The 26,883-nt window shown below is 45.8% G+C and overlaps 1 protein-coding gene across 2 annotated transcripts; it reads left to right on the top strand.

Annotated features, from left to right (window-relative positions):
* The first annotated feature begins 6,025 nt into the window (after positions 1 to 6,025).
* On the top strand, positions 6,026 to 13,790 carry LOC103306341 (olfactory receptor 5AR1-like). 2 transcript variants are annotated; one of them, XM_065591372.1, is made up of 2 exons: positions 9,241 to 10,149; positions 13,770 to 13,790. In XM_065591372.1, exons 1-2 carry the CDS (start codon positions 9,241 to 9,243, stop codon positions 13,788 to 13,790), a joined length of 930 nt encoding a protein of 309 aa, XP_065447444.1. The 2 variants fall into 2 exon arrangements, with proteins under 2 accessions (XP_065447443.1, XP_065447444.1); XM_065591371.1 differs by lacking the exon at positions 13,770 to 13,790 and having other exon boundaries at positions 6,026 to 10,566.
* The last annotated feature ends 13,093 nt before the right edge of the window (positions 13,791 to 26,883 follow it).

Genomic DNA, 26,883 nt, shown 5'->3' with positions numbered 1-26,883 from the left:
TAGGGTATCCTCTGCAGAGTGGGGCACAGGTTACAACTATGTAAATGGTGAATTCTCTGTAACTTGAAGTGTTTAAACCATGATTTGAGGACTTCAGTAACTCAGCCAGAGGTTAGCGGTCTATTGCAGGAGTGGGTGGGTGAGGTCAGACTAGATGATCACAACGGTCCCTTCTGGGTTTAAAGTCTATGAGTCTATCCTCGCCCCCGGGGGAGAATTGCGTGTGCAATTGAGTGTTTTGGTAGGGTTTTGTTGCGGGGGATGGGGGGCTGGTTTTTTTTCTTGCATCTACCTGCAGCTCTGTGTTTATTTGAGAGGAGGCAGGTTGAAGATATGTGCCTTGTGCTGAAAGGGAAGGGGCAGAGATGTGCTTGGTGTCTGGGGACATTCGTTCCACAGTCTCGATCTCACCTTTGAGAAAGCTCCATCTCCTACACAACTGAGCTTCGGCCTTATGGTAGAACATTCCATTGTGCCAGAGGAGCGGACGTGTCAACGACAGTCTTTATCCCGCAGCTTTAGCGATCTTTTAGATGCCCTGGGCCTAGCCCCTTGAAGAGAAGGACCAAGATCTTGAACCTGCCTTGATAGTCCATGGCAAGCCAGTGTACAGAACAGAGGACAGGTGTGATGTGCTTACAGTATCCTGTATTGCTGAGGCCACATGCTGTAGTGTTTTGGACTAGTTGAGTTTCCTAAGGGCTGCTGGCTTCATGCCAAGGGCTGAAAAATCTTGACACACACCATAACTAAGAGAAGGAAAAAAATCTGACTTCTCTAACAGTAGGAATCCAAGAACCAACTAGCTTCGTAGGAGGCTGCTCAAAGCTGTGAATGTAAATAAAAATTACACTATCCTGGGAATGGGAAAATAGGGAGGTGTTGTTGACAACATACAAATTACGTATGCACACATACACACAGAAAAGTTAGATAGAAACATAAACACTCTTGCTGGAAGTTTGCCACATAACACAATTTTATTTCTGAGAATTCAGAACGATAACATACCAGAACCCCAAACCAGAGAGAGGCAAAGCAGGCTTCTCCCTAAAACAAAGAGGCACAATTTACCACACCTTACTCAATACTAGCTGGCTGCAGACTGGCGGCTGAAGTCACAGATTGCATACAGAACCCGCAACCTGCAAGCAGGACCAGGAAAAGCCTCTACACTTTTAAAGTGACAGCTTACAAGTTCAATACAGTTTCCAATACACCGCAGGAAGGAGCTAACAAGAGTACACAGAGAGACAAGATGGACCAACTTCTGTTGCTGAGAGAGAGAAGCTTTCAAGCTACACAGAGCTCTTCTTCAGGTCTGGGAATGTCCCAGAGTCAGCTAAGCCGAGTGGGGAACTGATAACAGCTGAAGAAAAGCAGGGTACGGTAACACTATAGCAAAAACAAAGCTCATTAATTAAATGACAGGAATGAAATCAATCATTTCAGAGTGAGATAATGATCTTTAATTTAAAATTAAATCTGTCTTTAACAAGGAACACTAGGAAAAGCATGTAACCAGTTAGTAAAGAAGAAAAATCTTGTAAAATAACTATTGATATAAAAGAAGAAAAAGAAAACAAAGCAGGGAAGGCAATATTTGGAAACAATCTGAGCATATTGAAAAGTTTGAGTCCCCATAAAAGACAATGGGGTATGATGGGAATTAGCTAATGAACCACTGGGAGGAACTTATGAATATTTATGGGACATTGGGGTAGTATTAGAGAACTGGGGGGAAGGAAGCACATAGTGTCTCAGGAGGAGGTCAGCAACCAGGTCTTCCATTATTGTGGACTTCAGAGGGTAATGGCTGTATATGTTAGACCATCAGAAAGCGTCCCCAGCTTTTAATAGGGCCAGAAACACGAACACAGAGGCTTAAGGCTCCAAACTTGAAGGTTAATAATAATTATGATTAATAATAATAAACTATTTCCACCTGAATGAGGACTGGGCGCCCATTTAAGGATTGGGCAACATGGATGACATAGCAAACATTAACAGCCTGCCGGCCTTTGGTCAGCTCCTTATTGAGACAGCATTAGTCACAGTGATGAGACTTGTGACCTTAAGCACCCCTGTGTTCAGACCCTACACAGTATTGTAATCATCTTTGAGCAAAATATGCCTTATGAATCATCATTGGAAAACTAATAATCCACTGACCATTAATATTCTTGCATGATGTATGCACAGGATGAGTATAAAAAGTTATGGATATATACTGGAATTATGACCGAAGTGTTTTTAAATCAGGCATGTCGGGAGAGCTGGAGGTCTGCCTCAGAAAAAGGAACATGTATTTGATTCTCTGACCAGCCCAGTCTTCAGACAAAGGCAATGAAGGTCCATTTTTACACATGAAACAAAGCTATTATGCTAACAAATGGAGGAAGAAAAAGCATGGACCTTCCTTCCCCACCAGACTCCGTGTTGTCTTCCTCACAGCTTGAATAAACTTTACTTGGAGGGCTAACCCTCAGGAGGATCCACTGCAAAGGTTCACAGGTCCATAGTGACACGGTGTCTGAACCGCAACTGATAAGCAAATGATTGTACACAATATTACTGTTCTATAAAAGTGCATAGTGTGAGGTCTTTTATGACACACTGGTGATTAATATCCTGGTGAGTTGTATGTATTAACACGACAGAAGGAATTATGGATACTCATTGATATTAGGCTTTCCCATTTGTGACCAATCAAAGGGTGAAAAAGGCTTTCCCCCACACAGGAGGGAAGGCAGCTATCGACCTGTCTCCAGTGAAATTAAGCAAGGTGTGACCTGAAACAATGGAAGTCCCATTTCCATTTAAATCAACAAGGGGATGGGAAGCCCACTGGAGGGGAAAAACAGCATGAGGTCATCCTGCCTCTTAAAAGCAAAGTAATTGAGCTTTGGAAGACATAAGTAAAGAGAAAAGCCGTCTTTGGCATCCATCACTAGACAGACACATGGGAAAGATGGGTCCTTCAGCCAAGGGGTGGTTAAGGTCTCTGGAAACTGAATATAAGTGATAAACCATCTTGAACATAGCCAGTACCTTGCTAGATTAAGTTTTAGATGCGTTTCCACTTTTATTTGCTTGTAACTCTTTCTAACTTTATTCCTTTTACTTGGCATCATTTAATCTGTGGCCTATTGTAAAAAAAAATGTTTTATTTTTACTATAAACCAACTCAGTCCTGTGTTTAAAGAGAAGAGTGTATTTACCCCAGGTAAGTTAATAAATTCTGCTGTGTTTTTGTGCCGTTAGATGGACAAACGAACCTCATTATTTCTCCTAACTGTCCAGGAGCGGGCTAAACATTGCAGAGCACACATTTTGGAGAAAATTCAGGCCTGGGAGTGTGTTACGGTTACCCTGCTGGCTGCAACCCAGGCTGGTAGAGGCTAGAACAGGGCTGTGGGGTTATCAATAAGCTGTGAGCATCCCAGACTGAGAGCAACAGAAGCAAAGCATTGTGAGGCACACAGGGTTGCAGAGCAAGTGATGACACAACCCCTCACTTATCTGGATTACACCCCCAAGCCTCTGTCACAAGACTGTAAGCTGTTTGGAACTGTCCTTTTTTGTTCTGTGTCCATACAACGCCTAGCACAATGGGGTCTTGCTGCATGACTGGGTCTCCTACACCAGTGGCTCTCACCCTTTCCAGACTACTATACCCCTTTGAGGAGTCTGATTTTTCTTGCATATCCCAAGTTTCACCTCACGTAAAAACTACTTGCTTACAAAATCACATATAAAAATACAAATTGTCACAGTACACTAATACTGAAAAGTTATTGATGTTCTCATTTTTACCATATAATTATGAAATAAATCATTTGGGATATAAATATTGTACTTACATTTCAGTGTATAATATATAGCGCAGTATAAACAAGTCATTGTATGAAATGTTAGTTTGTACTGACTTCGATAATGCTTTTTATGTAGCCTGATGTAAAACTAGGCAAATATCTAGATGCATTGATGTACCCCCTGGAAGACTGTGTACCCCTAGGGGTATACCTACTCCTGGTTGAGACCACTGTCCTAGGCACTATCACAATAGAAAATACTACCACTATATGACAGCATCTTCCCACTGTCCCTTAGTGAGATTTTCTTAGTTGATTCCTCATGACTCTCTGATTATTTCTTTTACATTAGCTCCTGCCAGCAACTTTGAAGATTCATATGGCCTCCCAGTAGCAACAAGCGCACTCATGCGGCAGCAAGACATTCCAGCGAGCTTCCTGAGCAGCGACAGCATCAGGACCAACAAGTTAGTTTTACCCCAGACTTTTTCTTCAGAGCTTCGGGCAGCAGCTGTGACCCTGGCCCAGCCAACCACTGCTCGGTTCCTCAGTTTCCCCATCTGAAAAATGGGGGATAATAACATTCACCCAACTCCATAAAGTGCTCTGAGATCCTTGGGTAAAAAGTGCTGCCTAAATGCAAAGTAATGATAGCAACTTATTAATAGTATTTGCTCTTAATCTCATTTTGACAATCTCTACTTGAGGCTGATTTCCCTCACACACCTTGGCAGCTTGTCCCATTGCCTGATTTGCTTTTACAGGGAACAACCCTTTAGCCCACCACCCAGTGTCGATAGTCGGGCTGGGGGATGGCAAGATTCATGGAGACATCCTAGCTCCCAAGCCCGAGGAGCACCTCTGTCATGGTCACAGGGCTCACTGCTTCTGTGACTGCTCTCTGTTCTCCTTGCATGTCAGGCCTTGTGCCTTTACTTTTCCTCGGGTGAAATCACATCATGCGCCAACTCTTAGACCAGGTCCTGGGCGACAGCACCCTGTGTATTAGAATCAGAGAATCAAAGAATATCAGGGTTGGAAGAGACCTCAGGAGGTCATTTAGTCCAACCCCCTGCTCAAAGTAGGACCAATCCCCAACTAAATCATCCCAGCCAAGGCTTTATCAAGCCGGGCCTTAAAAACCTCTAAGGAAGGAAATTCCACCACCTCCCTAGGTAACCCATTCCAGTGCTTCACCACCCTCCTAGTGACACAGAGTTTCCTAATATCCAATCTAGACCTCCCCCACTGCAACTTGAGACCACTGCTTCTTGTTGTCATCTGCCACCACTGAGAACAGCTGAGCTCCATCCTCTTTGGAAGCCCCCTTCAGGTAGTTGAAGGCTGCTATCAAATCCCCCCCTCACTCTTCTCTTCAGCAGACAAATAACCCCAGTTCCCTCAGCCTCTCCTCATAAGTCATGTGCCCCAGCCCCCTAATCATTTTCGTTGCCCTCTGCTGGACTCTCTCCAATTTGTCCACATCTCTTCTGTAGTGGGGGCACCAAAACTAGATGCAATACTCCAGGTGTGACCTCACCAGTGCCGAATAGAGGGGAATAATCACTTCCCTCGATCTGCTAGCAATGCACCTACTAATACAGCCCAATATGTCGTTGGCCTTCTTGGCAACAAGGGCACACTGCTGACTCATATCCAGCTTCTCATCTACTGTAATCCCCAGGCCCTTTTCTGCAGAACTGCTGCTCAGCCAGTCGGTCCCCATCCTGTATCGGTGCATGGGATTCTTCCTTCCTAAGTGCAGGATTCTGCACTTGTCCTTGTTGAACCTCATCAGATTTCTTTTGTCCCAATCCTCTAATTTGTCTAGGTCACTCTGGACCCTATCCCTACCCTCCATCATATTTACTTCTCCCCCCAGTTTAGTGTCATCTGCGAACTTGCTGAGGGTGCAATTAATCCCATCATCCAGATCATTGATAAAGATATTGAACAAAACTGGTCCCAGGACTGACCCCTGGGGCACTCGCTTGATACCGGCTGCCAGCTAGTCATCGAGCTGTTGATCACTACCCGTTGAGCCCAACAATCTAGCCAGCTTTTTATCCACTTTATAGTCCAATCATCCAATCCATACTTTTTTAACTTGCTAGCAAGAATACTGTGGGAGACCATATCGAAAGCTTTGCTAAAGTCAAGATATATCACATCCACCACTTTCCCCATATCCGCAGTGCCAATTATCTCATCCTAGAAGGCAATCAGGTTGGTCAGGCATGACTTGCCCTTGGTGAATCCATGTTGATTGTTCCTGATCACCTTCCTCTCCTCCAAGTGCTTCAAAATGGATTCCTTGAGGACCTGCTCCATGATTTTGCCAGGGACTGAAGTGAGGCTGACCAGTCTATAGTTCCCTGGGTTCTCTTTCTTCCCTTTCTTAAAGATGGGCACTATATTTGCCTTTTTCCAGTCGTCTGGGACCTTCCCCGATGGCCACAAATTTTCAAAGATAATGGCCAATGGTTCTGCAATCACATCCACCAACTCCCTCAGCACCCTTGGATGCATTCGATCTGGACCCATGGACTTGTGCATGTCCAGCTTTTCTAAATAGTCCTTAACCTGTTCTTTCACCACTGAGGGCTGCTCACCTCCTCCCCTTACTGTGTTGCCCAGTGCAGCAGTCTGGGAGCTGACCTCGTCTGTGAAGACCGAGGGAAAAAAAGCATTGAGTACTTCAGCTTTTTCCACATCATCTGTCATTAGGTTGCCTTCCCCATTCAGTAAGGGTCCCACACTTTCCCTGACCTTCTTCTTGTTGCTAACATACCTGTAGAAACTCTTCTTGTTATCCTTCACATCCCTTGCTAGCTACAACTCCAATTGTGCCTTGGCCTTCCTGATTATACCTCTGCATGCTCTAGCAATATTTTTATACTTCTCCCTAGTCATCTGTCCAGATTTCCACTTCTTGTAAGCTTCCTTTTTGAGTTTAAGCTCACCGAAGATTTCACTGTTAAGCCAAGCTGGTCGCCTGCCATATTTGCTATTCATTCTGCACTTCGGGATGGTTTGTTCCTGTGCCCTCAATAAGGCTTCTTTAAAATACAGCCAGCTCTCCTGGACTCCTTGCCCCCTCATATTAGCTTCCCAGAGGATCCTGCCCATCGGTTCCCTAAAGGAGTCTAAGTCTGCTTTTCTGAAGTCCAGGGTCCTTATTTTGTTACTCTCCTTTCTTCCTTTTGTGAGGATCCTGAATTCAACCATCTCATGGTCACTGCTGCCTAGGTTGCCTCCCACTTCTACTTCCCCTACCAATTCTTTCCTGTTTGTCAGCAGCAGGTCAAGAGGAGCACGGCTCCTAGTCAGTAGCTCCAGCACTTGTATCAGGAAGGTGTCCCCAACACTCTCCAAAAGCTTCCTGGATTGTCTGTGCATTGCTGTATTGCTCTTCCAGCAGATGTCAGGGTGATTGAAGTCCCCCATTAGTACCAGGGCCTGTGATCTGGAAATTTCAGTTAGTTGTCTGAAGAAAGCCTCGTGTACCTCATCCTTCTGATCTGGTGGTCTATAGCACCCACCCACCACGACATCACCCTTGTTGCTCTCGCCTCTAAACTTAACCCAAATACTCTCAACAGGCTTTTCTCCAGTTTCAAACTGGAGCACTGAGCAATCATACTGCTCTCTTTCATACAATGCAACTCCTCCACCTTTCCTTCCAGAACAGTTTATACCCATCCATGACAGTGCTCCACTCATGCGAACAGACCCACCAAGTTTCTGTTATTCCAATCACATCATAGTTCCTTGATTGTGCCAGGACTTCCAGTTCTCCCTGCTTGTTTCCCAGGCTTCTTGCGTTCGTGTACAGACACCTAAGATAACTAGCTGATTGCCCTACTTTCTCAGTATGAATCAGGAGGCCTCCTGTCTTGTACCCTCCTCCTTGTGTTTCCTCCCGGTATCCCACTCCCCCACTTAGCTCTGGGTTTCGGTCACCATCCCCTGGCAAACCTAGTTTTACAGCTCTCCTCACTAGGTTAGCAAGCCTGCCTGCAAAGATGCTCTTCCCTCTCTTCGTTAGGTGGATCCCATCTCTTCCTAGCAATCCTTCTTCCCGGAACAACATCCCATGGTTGAAGAATCCAAAGCCCTCTCTCCGACACCACCTGCGTAACCACGCATTCATTTCCACCATTCAACAGTATTGACTGTTTTCCCAGCATGTCCCACTGGGTTTGATACCTGTGTTTCTTCCCTTCGGGAGTCTGTCACCAATGGTGAATAGATTGACCTGACAGCCTCCTTAAACCAAAATGTGGTTTAATCTTAAGAGTACGGACAATGCATAACATACAAGAAAAGGGATTTGAAAACAACAAAAGGTCTATATACGTCTACCTTACTGAATGTTCTGTGATCCTTTGGTAGAGGCCTCAAGCATGCCCCCCTTTCCCAGTCACCCCCATCTGGATCTCGGTCTGTTTCCCTTAATTGTCTCTCTCTGATAAATACTTGCAATCTACAAAGAGTGTCACTTTTTATCCAACCAGAAGTCCTTTGACTTCTCAGCTTCCTGGGAGTTGGCCATGCTGTCCAAACCTAATTTGGTGGACTCAGGGAAAGGTTGAGCCAGTTCCCCCAAAGTCAATGGAGGTCCCATTGTCTTGTAACGACCCCCAAGTGTTTGTTGAGGAGTGTCTTATCTCAAATCCTTGTTTTGCTTTCCTGTTTGTTTCCCAATTGCCTTTATGAATCAGGGGGCTTTAACCCTGTATACAGTAAATATCCTAATGGCAAGGTCAGCATTAGAGCTCAAGAGGAAATGTTTTTTCCTGTTCCTTGATGTTTTTTGAGATTTCAAAAAACTTTCCCATCCCAACTGAGGATAAAAAGTCAAAATTTTGAAAATTTTCATGATTTGGATCAGTGAAAACATTTCATTTTGATAAGTTTAAAACATCTCATTTAGATTTTGACCACTTTTATAATTTTATTTTACTATAATTAGCTTACTGTCAAAAGGAAAAGTAATTTCAAACCAGAATATTGGATTTTTGTTGTTGTTTGGAAAATGTCAAAATGATACACAGTGACCATTTTAAAACTTTTTTTTTTTCAAAATTATGTTGAGTCAAGAAAGTTGTCAAAACCAGCTCTTTTCTGCAAAAAGTTTCAGTTTTGAAAAATTTACAATTTTCCAACAAACAAGAAAAGTTTTGTTGAAAAACTCCAAACCAGCTCTAGTTAACATATAGTACTGCTAAATAATTACACAGAAACTCCAAGTCATTCTTATTGTTTTTAAAATTAGTGGTGCCCCAAAACTGGATACAGCATCTCCCATGAGGTTGAGACTTTCTGAGAATTCAGGGATGGTTTGAATGTGACAGCTGAGATTAATACAATAGTGTGTCTCTTTACTAAGTCTCTGTCTTTCTCCAACCAGACACCTGCAGAAATGGCTGGGGGGAATCACACCACAGTGACTGAATTCATCCTCTTGGGATTCACAGACGACCCACAGACCCAACTCGTCCTCTTCGTGGTGTTCCTAGGTATCTACATCATCACCCTCATTGGGAACCTTGGGATGATTGCCCTGATCCATCTCGACGCCCGCCTTCACAACCCCATGTACTTTTTCCTCAGTAACCTGTCCTTCTCAGATCTCTGCTACTCCACCGTTGTGGTGCCCAAGACACTGGAAAATTTCTTGGCTGAGAGGAAAGCCATTTCGTTTACTGGCTGTGCCACCCAGTTTTATTTCTATGCTGTGTTTGCCACTGTGGAGTGTCTCCTGCTGGCTGCCATGGCATACGACCGCTATGTGGCCATCTGTAACCCACTGCTATACCCAGTCCTCATGTCCCGGAAGGTCTGCATCTGTCTGGTGGTGGCTTCCTACCTGGTGGGTTGCGCCAACGGTCTGATACACACCAACACCACCTTTCGCCTCCCCTTCTGCACCTCCAATGTCATTGACCATTTCTTCTGCGATGTGCCCTTGATACTGAAGCTCTCCTGCTCTGACACCCTGGTCAACCAAGTCCTGCTCTTCGTCATCTCCTCCTTGATTGGTCTTTGCTCCTTCCTCACCATCTTTGTCTCCTACATGTACATCTTAATCAGCATCTTGAGGATCCACTCTACCGAGGGCAGGTACAAGGCCTTCTCTACCTGCACCTCCCACCTGACAGCTGTCACTTTGTTCTACACTACCATCCTCTTCATCTACTTGAGGCCCAGCTCCAGCTACTCTGAAGGGCAAGACCAAGTGGCTGCTGTCTTCTACACAGTGGTGATCCCTATGATGAACCCCTTGATCTACAGTTTGAGGAATAAGGAGGTGAAGAATGCCCTGAGGAGGATAGTACGGAGGAAGGGAGCCTCTATAGGGGCATAAGTTACATACGTGATAACAATCCCCCCCTCCCTTACCCTGTAGGGAATAACTGGCTTATTAGAGAATTTGGTCTATCACAAAGAGTGAGTAACCAGGTGTGATCCTGGGGGACGGGGAAAACTAGGATGGGGACAGGTAACCCTACACTTAGGATTCTGCCTACCAAGACCACCTCCTGTTAGGGAACAAATTGCCTTTGAACTGTTCTGCTATCCCTGCATGATGGCCACCATCTTTCTCAACGCAGTGGGGATGGAACCAGCTACCTCCAAAGCTAAAAGCATGTACAGCTAGAGTTAAAGGACCAAGGATCTGTAGCTAGGGCTATAACAGCCTCATCTCCTCTGCCGATTGGGGCTAGAACAGGATCTATAGCACACACTCGTCAGTAAGTTTCACCTGCTTGTACTCTTCCATGTTGAGCTGAGGAGCGGAAACATTGTTCATTTTTAATAAAGCACAACTATTTTCTTATTTTGTTATTTATTTGCAGCACGTCCTGTCTCATTGCTTTCATGTGTGAAGTGAGGGTTGCTGTGTTTGTGTGATAAGGGTGAAATTCTGAACTGGAACCAATTAATGGCTTTATAGCTTCATCTGTTCATTCCCTCTGAAGCACCTCACATTGGCCACTGGTGGCACACAGGACATCTGGCTAGATGAACCATTGGTCTGACCCAGTGTGGCCATTCTTATGTTTTTATGATACATTCTTATGTTCTTATCACAGCCCTATTATCTCAAGCTATCCAATCCCCTCCTAGCTAACAATTTTCCTTAAATCCAGGCTTATACCCTTAACCTCTTAATCTCTTCTAGCATGTTCCCAGCAAGACCGAAACACACTTTGGTCTCCTCTATGCTCAAAACTACAACCCTTGAGCCCACTTGCCTCTCCAGCTATTACCCCATCTCCCTTCCTCCCTGCACCTCTAACCCCATTGAACATGCTATCTACAGACATCCCCTTGAGCTCCCTTCTGCCATGAGCATGACTGAGCTGTCAGTGCCGTTCCTGCTGGGCTGTTAGGTGATTGTCACTGTGGAGGTGGGGAGTTGTGAATGAGAGAGGAAGTGGTGAGTATGATTGTGAATAGAAAAGGCGGCGACTGGGTGATCTCAAATGGAAGAGGAGGCATTCACATGACAGTATGTCTCTGAAAATATGGCCCAGAAAATATGGACAACTTTGAAAACTCCTATAATACACAGAAAAAGATGCTCATCTGTGCAAGCTACAGAGGGACTGGGTGAACATGAACAGCCTGATAGAGTGTATCTATTGGGGTAAAGGGAAAACACACACACAGAGTCATACAGGGGCTGGATGCACACAGAAGCCCGTCTGACTGTAGCATTCTACTCAGAAGTATTGGGAGCATAAGCTTTCGTGGGTAAGAACCTCACTTCTTCAGACTTGCATCTGAAGAAGTGAGGTTCTTACCCACGAAAGCTTATGCTCCCAATACTTCTGTTAGTCTCAAAGGTGCCACAGGACCCTCTGTTGCTTTTTACAGATTCAGACTAACACGGCTACCCCTCTGATACTATTCTACTCAGGACACCCAGAACTGTAGGCCATTCTGTTACCCCTCTGCCCCAGCAAGTGAGAGCTTTGCTGCTGCTACGCTGTGTGATGACTCCATGACACTTGCCAGCAAGTTAAAGAAGTATGGATTGGATGAATGGACTATAAGATGGATAGAAAGCTGGATAGATCGTCGGGCTCAATGGGTAGTGATCAATGGCTCCATGTCAAGTTGGCAGTTGGTATCAAGCGGAGTGCCCCAAGGGTCGGTCCTGGGGCCGGTTTTGTTCAATATCTTCATTAATGATCTGGAGGATGGCGTGGACTACACTCTCAGCAAGTCTGCAGATGACACTAAACTGGGAGGAGTTGTAGATACACTGGAGGGTAGGGATAGGGTCCAGAGTGACCTAGACAAATTAGAGGATTGGGCCAAAAGAAATCTGATGAGGTTCAACAAGGACAAGTGCAGAGTCCTGCACTTAGGAAGGAAGAATCCCATGCACCTTTACAGGCTGGGGACCAATTGGCTAAGCAGCAGTTCTGCAGAAAAGGGCCTGGGGATTACAGTGGATGAGAAGCTGGATTTGAGTCAGCAGTGTGCCCTTGTTGCCAAGAAGGTCAATGGCATATTGGGCTGTATTAGTAGGAGCATTGCCAGCAGATCGAAGGAAGGGATTATTCTCCTCTATTCAGCACTGATGAGGCCTCATCTGGAGTGTTGTGTCCAGTTCTGGGCCCCACACTACAAGAAGGATGTGGAAAAATTGGAAAGAGTCCAGCGGAGGGCAACAAAAAAGATTAGGGGGCTGGAGCACATGATTTATGAGGAGAGGCTGAGGGAACTGGGATTATTTAGACTACAGAAGAGAAGAATGAGGGGAGATTTGATAGCTTATTTCAACTACCTGAAAGGGGGTTCCAAAGAGGATGGATCTAGACTGTTCTCAGTGGTACCAGATGACAGAACAAGGAGTAATGGTCTCAAGTTGCAGTGGGGGAGGTCTAGGTTGGATATTAGGAAAAACTCTTTCACTAGGAGGGTGGTGAAGCACTGGAACGGGTTACCTAGGGAGGTGGCAGAATCTCCTTCCTTAGAGGTTTTTAAGGTCAGGCTTGACAAAGCCCTGGCTGGTATGATTTAGTTGGGGATTGGTCCTTCTTTGAGCAGGGGGTTGCACTGATGACCTCCTGAGGTCCCTTCCAACCCTGATATTCTATGATTTTATGACACACCAACCTGTCTGCCTGGCCAGCAAACGCTTCAGGACTCTGCCAGTCCCAACCTTGACTTGCAGATAACATTCAGTGAACCCCAGTTCCTGAGTTCCCCCAGAGACATCTCTCTGCAGTGCCCAGTGCCTCTTGCTGTGACACTGTGATCCTAGCAGCCTCCCAGTGCTAGAGGGCAAGTAGCTCACTGGTATCTGGTGTTGAATTTCAGCTGGCCTAACCAGTTCAGTGTCCCCCAATTTGTTAATATCATAAACTGTATCTGCTATGCGTCGTGTAAGGTTTTACTGGAAAGCCAGTAACACGCTGATCATTAATATTCTTGTATGGTGTCTGTCCAGTAAATGCCCCAGGGACCAAACTGACATTCCCCTCTTGTGTTATCTGGACTGGTGGTCTGCTATGTCACATTAAGGGCATTAAGCATTAAGAGTAGGTTAGCTAAATGTCTATCAGGAATGGTCTAGACAGTATTTGGTCCTGCCATGAGGGCAGGGGACTGGACTCAATGACCTCTTGAGGTCCCTTCCAGCCCTAGAATCTATGAGTCACTCCAATCCTTGACTCTGGGAGCCAGCCTTACCCTGCTCTGCTGTGAGAACCCCCACTCCTGGGCTGTAAGATGCTGCTTGGATTGTGCAACCGAATGATACTAGCCAATATCTCCGGTCCCAGACACAACCCTAAGAACCTCCATCTTGCAGAGTCCAGTTATGCCCGCTGGATGCTGCAAGTTTATATGAGTTCATCAATTTAACAAAGAAATTTATATGTACCAGGCTTGTTATCCCAAGGGGATTCTTTGACACACTTAAAACCAAACGCACTGCTTCGGGTAGAATAAACAAACTCATTTATTAACTACAAAGATAGATTTTAAGTGATTATAAGTCAAAGCATAATAAGTCAGATTTGGTCAAATGAAATAAAAGCAAAACGCATTCTAAGCTGATCTTAACACTTCAGCCCTTCAGCCAGGCTCTCCATTTTGATCAGCGCTTCAGTCGCTTGGTGGTGGTGGTGGTGGTGGTGGTGGTATCTGTAGAGGTAGGTGGAAGAGAGAAAGAGCATGGCAAATGTCTCTCCCTTTTATCATGTACTTTCTTCCTCTTGGCTTTGCCCCCCCCTTCAGAGTCAGGTGAGCATTACCTCATCACAGTCTCAAACTGACCAAGGGAAGGGCAGTGACTCACTCAAGAGTCCAACAGATCCTTTGTTGCTGCCTAGGCCAGTGTCCTTCGTTCCTGAGGCTGGGCTGGGTTTGTCTCATACATGCCCTGATGAGGTGTGAACTGTCCCTCTGCTCTTGGAGAGTTTTTGCCTGGGCCTGTTTTAAGCCATAAGGATACATTTTCAGCCTCATAACTATATACATGAAATTACAACCTATAACATTACTATAACAATTACTATAACATCACTATAACAGCCATGCTCAGTGCATCATGAGCCTTCCAAAGACACCTGACATGACAAACGTTGCATTGGATACCACACAATCATATTATAAGAACGAATATGGGTGTTCCCTCGAGGTACAGAACGTCACACATACAAATAAAAAGGAAATTTGTAACTAAAATGTGTTTGCCAGACAAGTCTGGGGGCTGGATAAACAGATTTTGCCCAGACATAGGACAAGTCAAAGCCTCTTGTCAAGTGCCAGCAGAGTCAATTGGCTATCATATGGCAAATGGCCATTCATTTGCAGCAGAGAGGGCAAGAACAGATTCATTTGCATTATAGCAAATACCAGCATGGGAAGAAACCAGCATGGACCTCCCTTTCCCACCAGACTTCATGTCTCCTTCCTCACGGCTTGAGCGAACTCTGTTCTGGGGGATAAGCTTCAGAAGAATTCATGCTAATGGTCCCCTGAACTGTAAAAGAGAGAGGCAAAGAACCCCAAGTGATCTTTCTCCTAGGAAGACAAGAGGAACCAGCGCTCTATACTTCTATGGAAGGTCCTCACTGAGAGAGGGTCAGCCATGCTGGACAAAGGGTGATTGGCAAAATAAACCATCTTAAACAAAGGCTGTATCCGGCTAGATTAAGTTTAGACTTTTAGATGTGTGTTTTCCTCTTTGATTTGCTTCTTACCATCTCTACCTCTCTACCTTTATTTCTTTTACTTGGCATCACTTATCTTATATCCTATTGTTAACAAACTTGTTCTAGTTTAATCTAAACCAAACCCGTGCTGTGTTTGAATCAAAGTGATTGTTAACTCCGGTTAACATGGCAAGCTGCTGGGTACTGACTCTTTAAAGGAGCAAATGAACCCTATCATCCCTCTGTATGGTCCAGGAAAGGGCTGGACATTGCAGAGCACACGGTTTTGGGAAACTGCGGGACTGGGAGTATGTTGGAGTTAGTGGTCAATAGTAACCAAGGCAGGTGGATACAGAGCGTGGCTGGGGTATAACAAGCAGGGTGCTGGAATCAGAGTTGCTGTCCCAGAGTTGTGTAACACACAGCACTCAGTGCATGCTTGTCTGCTGGCTGTTGGTGTGCATGCTGTGAGACACAGCAGCAAACCATTTAAGGCATCCAGGGTCACAGGTCAGGCAGGAGACACATCTCACTGGTCTGGATTGCATCCCAGAATGTGACAGACACTCACATAAAGTTTGCTTCCTCCGAGACAGGGTATACATCAGCCTGTTAGGTTTGCTGAAGACTCACGCTTAGGGCTGGTTTACACAGTGTGGGGGGGGGGGAAATCGATCTAAGATACGCAACTTCAGCTACGAGAATAGCGTAGCTGAAGTTGACGTATCTTAGATCGATTTACCTTGCGTCCTCACAGCATGGGATCGACGGCCGCGGCTCCCCCGTCGACTCCGTTTCTGCCTCTCGCTCTAGTGGAGTTCCGAGTTGACGGGGAGTGCGTTTGGGGATCGATTTATCGCATCTAGACGAGACGTGATAAATCAATCCCCGATAGATCAATTACTACCCGCCAATCCGGCAGGTACTGAAGATGTACCCTTACTTCAATGTAACAGCATGGAGGTGATTTATAGTAAAACCAAGACAAATGTATTAACAAGCAATAGAGATTGAAGTGATGCTAAGAAAGGAAAAAAGAGACAGGCACAGGTACAAGCAAAATAAGGCCAAGCATGCTTTCTAGTGATTAAAACTTAATTCTAGCAAGTTACATCTTTGCTGGCAACAAATTCTGATTTACAGCAAGTTATCAGCAGCTCCTGCCCTTTAGGCCAAGAGGATTCAACTTTCACAGGCTCACAGGGTGCTGTTCTCCATGTCCCCTAAGTTTTGGATAACTAAAATGTCTTCATGCTCCCCTTGTACTACCCAAAGTCCATTGTCTCTGCCTCAAGAGCCAGAAAGGATCCCTGAGGTGTGGACTTTGTCCCTGTGAGCTCACTAAGCTCCTGCTTCTGCTGGTTAACTTGATGGCTTTGTTTACCTTATATGGGAACATACTGCCATTGTCCTCTGCCTGCAATCAAGCCAGTCAGACGAGCAAATTCCTTTGTGGAGGCTCTCTCAGGCTTGGTGTGAGCATCACCTCCCAAACACATTTTAAGAACATATTTCCAGCACACTTACATAACTCTTTGTACACAACCCTCATACATATCACACAATGATTTTCAGGCCCCGCGTGCCACCAGGTCACATATGATACCTTATGTGAGACCTGCTAGATACATATTATGCCAGCAGTGTGTGGGGGATAATGAGTGTGTCAGGCCTGATGTGAGCTATGGTATGGTGGGCCCTCTGCCAGATGGCATTGAGAGTCTCCCAGGGTCACACGGACATACTTTACCCAAATAAAGGGCAGTGGTGCTCACACAAGCACCAGACAACACATTAACCTCTCCAAATTACTTTATCTGGACTAATTACACCTCACAACATATCTGTCATGCAGGTATCATTGCTCCCCATCTTCATAGACACAAAGATTAGAAAGCCTGAAGGAATCGCTGTGATCATCCAGTCCAGCTTTCAAGACAGGGCAATGTAGCAGGCAGTGCACTGGCTTGACATCTGTTCCTGGCTCTTCTGCTTTAGGCAAGTCATTTCACGGGTCTGGGCCTCGGTTTCCCAATCTGTAAAATGATGATAATGGTCCTGACTTCCTCTATAAAGTGCTTGGAGACCTAGGGGTGAAGAACTAGATAGACGGATGTATGATGCGGGTATTACTAAGGCTCTTCCTGAAACTACAGCGAGAGTTCGTGTCAGAGCCAAGATTAGCCCTCGAATATTCCTTGGGCCCACATTTGTGTTCTCACCACTAGCCCGCTATACCGCATACAAAGTATGAGAAATGCATTAATTTGATTCACTTCTATGCAGGTAGACATTTGGCTTTTGAAAGGGTGATAAAGGGAAGCAATAAGGCTTGATAAGTTTATGAAAGTTATTATATTCCAGGCTTGGCTGTCTTAGCCAGGGATGGGACTCAATGACGCAAGAGGTCACTTCCAGTCCTAGGTTCCTAGGGAAGGGGATAAATTTCCACTCATTTGTAGTCATTTCAAATGAAAATACTTCTGAGCACAATTAATTTCCATCCCCACAGGCAGGAAGATAATTGCATTCACCTTAATGCATACCTGAGCTCTCAGAAACCACTGGAAGCAGCCCCCAAAGTCACAAACCGCCAGCATAATTTTTTTTCTCCATGGGTGCAGTTTAAGAGAAAGCGAGCAAATGTCAGCAGGTAGCGTGGAAAATCCTGGAAGTCAATAGAACCACTGTAAATGCTTCCTCTTACCCATCCCATCAGTGGGAAATTGTTCCAATTACAAGGGGAAGCAGAAGAGATTTGGTGCCATCAACCATCTTCATGGTTTGGCCCAGTTGCTGCAGGCCTCTCAAAATAAGGGGAAGAGGAAACAGGTAAAAGGAAGCTGCCAAATTATAGGAAAATTGGTAAGTTAAATAAATAAAAAACAATTCAAAAATGCTTCTTATTTATTACTTTTACTCCAGATTACAGCCAGTGAAGGGAGAGAATTCTTCATCCTGAAATGGGACCTTCTAACTTTGTTTCTTCTGATGTAAAATGATTTGTTCAAACAAACAGTTCACCCAGGTTTCATCAGACTGCCTGCAAAATTAAAGAGTGCCTCATGATTGATTATGGAGTGACAGCTACATTTTCATTGTAAGACTGATTTTCTCCCAATCCTTTAAAAAAAAAAAACCACCACCACTGATGGGAAGTGTCCTCAAATCTTGTGTGTTAGCTGTGGATTCAATGCAGAATATTTCTGAAAAAAAATTGAAATAAATCACACAAAGGATTTCTGAGTTATGACAACCTAGATTTTTTTGACAGTTTGTAGCCAAAGAAGACCTCCCCCAAAACCAGAGGGTATTGAGATAAGATCAACTTTGACCAACTCCCCAAGCTGAGATCTGGTGCCCGGCACCCAAATAATGTGAAATTACAAAAAGTGTTAACATTTTCTTTTGTAAGGGAACATCAGCTCTAGTAAGATCAGTGTAAGGGGACCAGTGCTGGGAAGCTCAGGGTTCTTTTTAAAAAAAGGAGTAAGACTCTAGGTCTTTTCTTTGCAGCTATGCAGTTCTTTGTGAACTTACTAGTGAGGAGACTTGTCAGTGGGAAAATTAAAGATTTTTTCCCAATGAAAATGCTTTTCCAAAGGGTCGTTGAGCCTTATCAGGTTTGTGGGATGCAGGGCAAACAAGAGGAAAAGGCCTGTATCTCATTCATGCTAAGCTCATTTCTAGCTGTCTCACCTATCCTCCCTGCTGAGCAAATCTGTGGTTTGCAGTGTGGGGATTCATAGAATATCAGGGTTGGAAGGGACCTCTGGAGGTCATCTAGTCCAACCCCTTGCTCAAAGCAGGACCCAGACAGATTTTTGCCCCAGATCCCTAAATGGTCCCCTCAAGAATTGAACTTACAACCCTGAGTTAAGCAGGCCAATGCTCAAACCACTGAGCTATCCCTCCCGCCTCAAAGTCCTGCCTGACGAACCACAGGAGAGATCTGCAAGTGCTTTCTCCTCCTGGCTCCCTGAGCTGCTCCTGGACAGCTGGCTGCCCTCCTACGCAGAGAGGTCTAGGGGGATCCCACTTCCGGTCCCCCTTCTCTTCTGCTATTGCACAGTACTTCCTTACCACAAAGCAACCTTTCCCTCTTGACATACCACCAGGATGCATCACACCCTTCTTTTCTCCCATTCTTCCCAGGACATAATTTTCCCATCTGTGCCTGGCAGTTGCATTCTCAGTGTCTGTTTCCTTTCCTCCTCCTCCTCCTATTAAGGAACAGACCCTGGTAAAGATAGCCAAGATGGTTCCTTCTCCTTTTTTTCCAGCTGATCTTACAAGCCTCTGGGCTCTTCTTGGCAAGGGATAGCCGTGACACCTCGAAATAGGAGGAGGAGGGGACAACATCATACTACCAGGCAGATCTCTGTGGACCATGCTCCACAGACCACAACTTGGATGCCAATGAATTAATGACCAGATAACTTTTCTTCAGACAGAGTTTAAGCCTGGAAGGGACCACCAGATCATCTCATCGGACCTCCTGTGCATCACAGGCCACCACCCAGCACCAGCACTCTAAACCCAGCAACTGACATTACACCAAAGTAAATGAGGCCTACAGCAGTCTAGAGTATTACATGCCACAGGTAAAGAATAGGAGGGACCGAGGTGCACCAGTGCTCAAGACCCCTGCAATGGCAGGGATATGATTGGTATATACCCAGATAATACTAGCAAGTGACCCACACCCCATGCAGCAGAGGAAAGCATTAAAACCCCCAAGGCCATTGCCAGTCTGTCCTGGGAGAAGATTCTTTCCCAACCCCACATATGGCGATCAATTATACCCTGAGCATGTGAGCAAGAATCAGCCTGCCAAGCACCTGAGAGAGAGAATGCTCAGTGCTGCCTCAGAGCTCTGGTCCTCCCATTCCAGTGTCCCGTCTCCAGCCATGGCCATCCCTGATAGAATATCAGGGTTGGAAGGGACCTCAGGAGGTCATCTAGTCCCACCCCCTGCTCAAAGCAGGACCAATCCCCAACTAAATCATCCCAGCCAGGGCTTTGTCAAGCTGGGCCTTAAAAACCTCTCAGGATGGAGATTCCACCACCTCCCTAGGGAACCCATTCCAGTGCTTCACCACCCTCCTAGTGAAATAGCGTTTCCTAATATCCAACCTAAACCTCCCCCACTGCAACTTGAGACCATTGCTCCTTGTTTTGTCATCTGCCACCACTGAGAACAGCCTAGCTCCATCCTCTTTGGAACCCACCTTCAGGTAGTTGAAGGCTGTTATCAAATCCCCCCTCACTCTTCTCTTCTACAGACTAAACAATCCCAGTTCCCTCAGCCTCCCCTCGTAAATCACGTACCCCAGCCCCCTAATCATTTTCATTGCCCTCCGCTGGACTCTCTCCAATTTGTCTGCATCCCTTCTGTAGTGGGGGGACTATAGCAGGGTGGTTACCCGCTCCTGCCCTGAATGGTTTAAAACAGTCCTGGAGGAGGGCTGTGGAAGGGCAAGATGCCTGGGCTGATTGGGAGGAAGCAGACTCAGCTGGGGCCATGCCCCAATCAGGGCCCAGCTGGCCCTATAAAGGCTTGAGCCAGGAACTCAAGCAGACAGTCTCTCTTTGTGTTGAGTGGTGGCAGCAGCAGTGAGCTTAACCAGGTATCTGGAGTGGAGCAGGGCTAGGGAAAGGCCAAGGGGGCTGGGGAGCTCCGGCCTAGGAAAGCCCCAGGCTGCAGGCCTGGTAAGGCCTATTTGCTACTAGGTTGCAGGGGGCAGCCCATGGGTAGCCAGAGGCAGCAGGTCCAAATCCCTTTGCCTGTGATGAGTGGTTTATACACTGCAGTCTGCCCCAGTGAATGGGGGCTAGAGGAGGACTGGCAATAGCCAAGACTGAGGCGAAGTGGGGATAGTGGGTGGGGGTTCACCTGGGTGGGGAGACCCTGAGACTGAGGGGTTACTGCCAAGGGGGCAGCACCCCAGAGAAAGGGGCACAGGGGTCCTGGGAGGGACACAGGGCCAGCAGTAAGGCAGATCACCGGCCTGCAGAGGGCGCTTCTGGCTGGAAAATGAGCTAATTCCCAAGGATGACCAACAGGAGGTGTCGCAGGGGTGAGTCCACACTCTTACAGGAACCAAAACTGAGCACAACACTCCAGGTGTGGCCTCACCAGTGCTGAATAGAGGGGAATAATCCCTTCCTTCAATCTGCTGGCAATGCTCCTACTAATACAGCCCAATATGCCATTGGCCTTCTTGGCAACAAGAGCACACTGCTGACTCATATCCATCTTTTCATCCACTGTAATCCACAGGTCCTTTTCTGCAGAACTGCTGCTTAGCCAGTCGGTCCCCAGCCTGTAACCGTGCATGGGATTCTTCCTTCTTAAGTGCAGGACTCTGCACTTGTCCTTGTTGAGGCTCATCAGATTTCTTTTGGCCCGATCTTCCAATATGTCTAAGTCATTCTGGACCCTATCCCTACCCTCCAGAATATCAACCTCTCCCCCCAGCTTAGTATCATCTGTGAACTTGCTGAGGGTGCAATTCATCCCATCATCCAGATCGTTGTTAAAGATGTTGAACAAAACTGACCCCTGAGGTACTCCGCTTGATGCCAGCTGTCAGCTAGACATCAAGCCGTTGATCACTATCTGTTGAGCCCAACAATCTAGCCAACTTTCTAGACACCTTATGGTCCATTCATCCAATCCATACTTCTTTAACTTGCTGGCAAGAATGCTTTGTGGCTGCCTGACCCCACATTTGTTTCCTGGACAGGGTAGTTACATGCTATCCCCCAGAATTCCCCTTCCCCAGAATTCCCCTTACCAGGATAGGATGGGGGCATTCCACTGAGTGGAAGGAGCATAGTTACAGAAGATGAACATCCCTGCTCTTTCCCCACCCTCTCTGCACTTGCAGGTACTGAGCTCTCCATGGGACATGGGGACAGCGGAGATGATGCTGTGGGGAAAGCTGATCTTACTGCTTGCTCACAGAATAGTGCAGTACATGAGCCTGAGAGTTCCCTCTGTATGTACTGAAAACTGTTTAAATTATATGTTACCACTTTAAATACACAGTGGTTGTCCTGGTCCTGCTTGCAGACTAGGGACCTCTGTAGGGAAGCGTGTGATCTTGGTCTTTCAACATTCAGAACAGCCATACTGGATCAGACCAATGATCCATCTAACCCAGTATCCTGTCTTCCAAAAGTGGCCAGTTCCATATGCTTCAGAGGTACTGAACAGAACAGGGCAATTATTGAGTGATCCATCCCCTGTTCTCCAGTCCCAGCATTTGGCAGTCAAAGGTTTAGGAACACTAAGAGCATGGGGTTGGGTCACTGACCATCTTGGCTAATAGCTCTTGATGGACATATCTTCCATAAACTTATTTAATTCTTTTTTAAGCTCAGTTATACTTCTGGTCTTCACACATCCCCAGTAATTAGTTCCACAGGCTGACTGTGTTGTGTGAAATAGTGGTTCCTTTTGATTGTGTTAAATCTGCTGCCTATTAATTTCATTGCGTGACCCCTGGTTTCTGTGTTATGTGAAGAGGTAAATGACTCTTCTTTATTCACTTTCTCCACATCATTCATGATTTTATAGATCTATATCATATCCCCCTTTAGCCATCTCTTTTCCACACTGAATAGGTTTTTTTGGTTTTTTTTATATAATACCTCCTCATATGGAAGCTGTTCCATGCTCCTAATCATTTTTGTTGCCCTTCTCTGTTTCCCACCCCGCCCCCCATTCTAATATATTTTTGAGATGTGGTTACTAGAAATGCATGCAGTATTCAGGGTGTGGATGTACCATGGATTTATATAGTGGCATTATGATATGTCCTTTTTAATTATCTATCCCTTTCCTAATGATTCCCAACATTGTTAGCTTTTTTACCTACAGTTGCACACTGAGAAGATGTTTTCAAGGAACTATCCAGAATGCCTCCAAGATCACTTTCTTCAGTAGTAACAGCTAATTTAGACCCCATCATTTTATATGTATAGTTTGGATATTTTTCCAATGTGCATTACTTTACATTGATCAACATTGAATTTCATCTGCCGTGTTGTGAGATCCTTTTGTAACGCTTCACAGACCGCTTTGAACTTAACTATCTTGAGTCATATCATCTGAAAACTTTGCCACCTCATTGTTTAGTCTTCGTTTCAGATCACTGAATATGTGGAACACTGGTCCCAGTACAGATCCCTGGGGGACCTCGCTATTTGCCTCTCTCCACTGTGAAAACTGACTATTCGTAGCCTTTGTTTCCTGTCTTTTTGACCAGTTTCTGATCCATCAGAGGACTTTCCCTCTTACCCGCTGACTGTCTATGTTGCTTAAGAGCCTTTGGTAAGGGACCTTGCAAACGTTTTCAGAAAGTACAAATACACTATATCCACTGGATCACCCTTGTCCACACCCTCAAAGAATTCTGTTTTTATAGGGATTCATCCTCATACAAATCTATAGGGTTTGCTTCATCATGCTGTTCTCATCTTTGAAGTGATAATCAATCACTTTTCTCACACCTGAAGTGATAGTCAATCACACAGATGGCACAGCAATGACGGCTTGTTGCTATTTTGTTCTTTGCCCCTCTCCCCGTCTTTGGGGCAATTGTGGGTGGATTCCGGTGTGCCCTCCGGGTTATTGGACTCTCTCACCTAGCGCGTTCTTTGGCCAAACGGTCCTGGGGTTATAATTCTAAGGCTGGCACTTCATCATTTTATTATCCATCCAAACATAAATCTGCTATTTCGTCTATTTCACTTAACATACTTCCTATCACATCTACATTTTATTACCTATCCATCCTTTAACATAACCATTCTAAAAATCAGTGGGGCCTGACAGACTTCAATAAACCCATTCAAACCACTTGTTACATATGAGAAGAAAACAAGCAAGATAAGAATGCAAGAAGTGGGTGGGTTAACAAATCTTATTCCTGAGTTTCGGAAAACAGAGTTGTAGCCATTAAGGACAGCTGTTGCTATCTTATCACTTTAGAACAGAGTTCTTGTCTCAGGATGTTCTTCTACAATTAACACAGACCTTGTACACTGACAGGCCTGTTTCAATTAGCACAGCCTCAGCAAGCTGGCTGAAAGACATATTTCTTTCTAATGGTCAGGCCAAATCCAGGGTCTGCTCTGGAATCATTCTCTTACATTTTCCCATAGCAGGAATGTACCACTTATGACTTTTAATGCAACACCCATCTGTAAAATGGGGGTAATGATACTGACCTCCTTTGGAAAGCACTTTGAGATCTACTGCTGAAACAGGCCTCGGCTCGCGAGCTGCTTTGGGGTTGTAGCTATGATTCTCTGGGTGTAAGAAGGGAAGTGACATGAGAGCTAGGCATTATTACTACTCAAGCTCAGTGTTTTCAGTAGAAAATTGGACCCTGAGTCAGAAGCTGCATCTAAAGTCAGCTATGCTCATGGTGGTGAGAAAGGGGATGGGAGAAGGTGGAAGGGGTCCCAGACGTCCAGAGTCCTGAAATAAGGGAGCGTAAGAACGGCCATACTGGGTCAGATCGATCTATTTAGCCCAGTATCTGGTCTTCCTACAGTGGCCAATGCCAGATACTGCAAAGAGAATGAACAGAACAGGGTAATCAGTAAGTGATCCATCCCCTGTTGTCCAGTCCCAGCATCTGGCACTCAGAGGCTTAAGGACACCCAGAGCATGGGATTGCATTGCTGACCATTGTGGCTAATATCCATTGATGGACCTACCCTTCATAAACTTATCTAATTCTTTTTTTTAATCCAGTTACAGTTTTGACCTTCACAACATCCCCTGGGAAAGAGTTCCACAGGTTGATTGTGTTGTGTGAAGAAATGCTTCCTTTCATTTGTTTTAAACCTGCTGCCTATTAATTTCACTGGGTGACCGCTGGTTCTTGTGCTATGTGAAGGGGTAAATAACATTTCCTTATTCACTTTCTCCACACCAGTCATTATTTCACAGACCTCTATCATGTCACCCCTTAGTTGCCTCTTTTCCAAGCTAAACAGACACAATCTTTTTTAATCTCGCCTCATATGGAAGCTGTTCCAGACCCTCAATCACTTTTGTTGCCCTTCTCTGTACTTTTTCCAATGCTAATATATCCTTTTTTTGAGATGGGACGACCAGAACTGCATGCAGTATTCGAGGGGTGAGCACACCATGGATTTATATAGCGGCAATATGATATTTTCTGTTTTATTATCTATCCCTTTCCTAATGCTTCCAAACATTCTGTTGCCGCACGTTGAGCAGCTGTTTTTCATGATGATGCCAAGTGTTATAATAAATAAAATCAGAGCTACTTTCACAGGACATTTATACCCCCCCCCCCTTTTTTTTTTTTAACTTCCCCTTTCAATAGGGGCTACTTTTCCTAGTGGAAGGACACATGACGGAAATCTCCCCAGCACTAGGAGATGGAGACGTATAACCGCAATAAATCACTGCAGGTTGTGCATTAACAGTATAAGGACCTACGCAGAGGGAGTCAGCTATTGATCACTTGGTGGATGGCTGGAGTACAGGGGCATTGGAACATTTTCTATAGTAGGAGTACTGCAAGCCAGTGAACAAAACTATAAACACTGTATATTATGGAAACCATGTATTTGGTCATTACTTCAAGCCAGGGGGTGCTGCTGCACCTCCAGCACCCCTTGTTCCAGCACCCCGCTAGAGGAACTTGGTCTAACCCTCTTAGGCCTTTGCACAAGTGGCCTCATAATGCACTTTATTGCACATAAAGGCAGCACCTAGAGGCCTCACCTAAGATCAGGGCCCCGTTGTGCCAGGTGCTGCACATGTAGCAAGAGACATGCCCTGTCCCAAAGAACTTGGTTCTGCACAAGGCGGACAAAGGCAGGATTATTATTCCCATTGTACCCAAAGTCACTGTGAGTCTATGACCAGGCTGGGAACTGAAACCAATTTCTCGCATGCCAATCCGGCCCCATAATCACACCACCCTGCATCCTCTCCCAGCCAATCTTTTCAGCTATGCAGCCTCCTTGCTGTAAGGGGGCCTGGCCTGCACTGCAGAGGAAATGGATTCCTACAGGGAACTCCCACAGATGGATTCCCTATTGCTATTCATCCAATGGCCCATCAGGTGGCACTGGAGCATCACACATGGTGGAATCCACTGATTCAAAACAACAGACTGACAAGCAGTGCACAGAGTGGGGGCCACAACTCCTGCGGCTTGCATGCTTCTAGCTCTGGGTGCGTGATCACTGCCGGAACCCAGAAGGGCACATTGGTAGCAGGGACAATTCTTGCAATTTGTGGCAGGCCAGGGAACTGCCAGGCGGTCCCATGTGTGTATTCAGTGGAACTTCAGATTTGAGAAGCCACCCAGAATGTACATTAGATCCTCCCTTTCAAAGCCGAAGGGGCTCCCTCTGCATCTCTTCTGCGTTCTCTCCTCCTCCCCTTCCCAGTTCTCCCCAGGGACTGACAGCTGCTGTTCAGCCAGGCGCAGCACGGGATCTGGAGCCCACTCTCTGCTCCCACTGCCTGGCAGCTTCAATTGCCGCCTCCTGCGGAGCATTGCAGAGAAGCAGTCAGTGGGGAGCCGGTGCTGCTGAGTAGCCAGAGGACAAGCCGCTGTGCTCTGAGCATGACATGGCTGCATCTGCCTCGGGAAACATGGACTGGGAATGCAGAACCCAGGATGGTCTCACCTGAACCAAGAGTGTTGGCAGCCCCGGGGACGAGGGCAGGGAGCCAGTGTGGTATTGAGGACAGGGCCTTTAAGAGCTGAGCACGGGGGCTGGACTGGGTGACCTCTCGAAGTCCCTTCCAACCCTACATTTCTATGGCTCTATGAGGGGCAGAGCCGGATTTCCAATTAGACACAGTAGGCACGTGCCTA

This window comes from Chrysemys picta, chromosome 4 (assembly GCF_011386835.1).
Source record: "Chrysemys picta bellii isolate R12L10 chromosome 4, ASM1138683v2, whole genome shotgun sequence".
Lineage (NCBI taxonomy): Eukaryota > Metazoa > Chordata > Testudines > Emydidae > Chrysemys > Chrysemys picta.
The sequence above is the reverse complement of the archived record's forward strand: the minus strand, read 5'-3'. Positions and strand labels throughout refer to the sequence as shown.

Excerpts from the sequence above, each read along its gene's own strand:
- LOC103306341 (XM_065591371.1), top strand. The coding sequence starts at position 9,241 with ATGGCTGGGGGGAATCACACCACAGTGACTGAATTCATCCTCTTGGGA.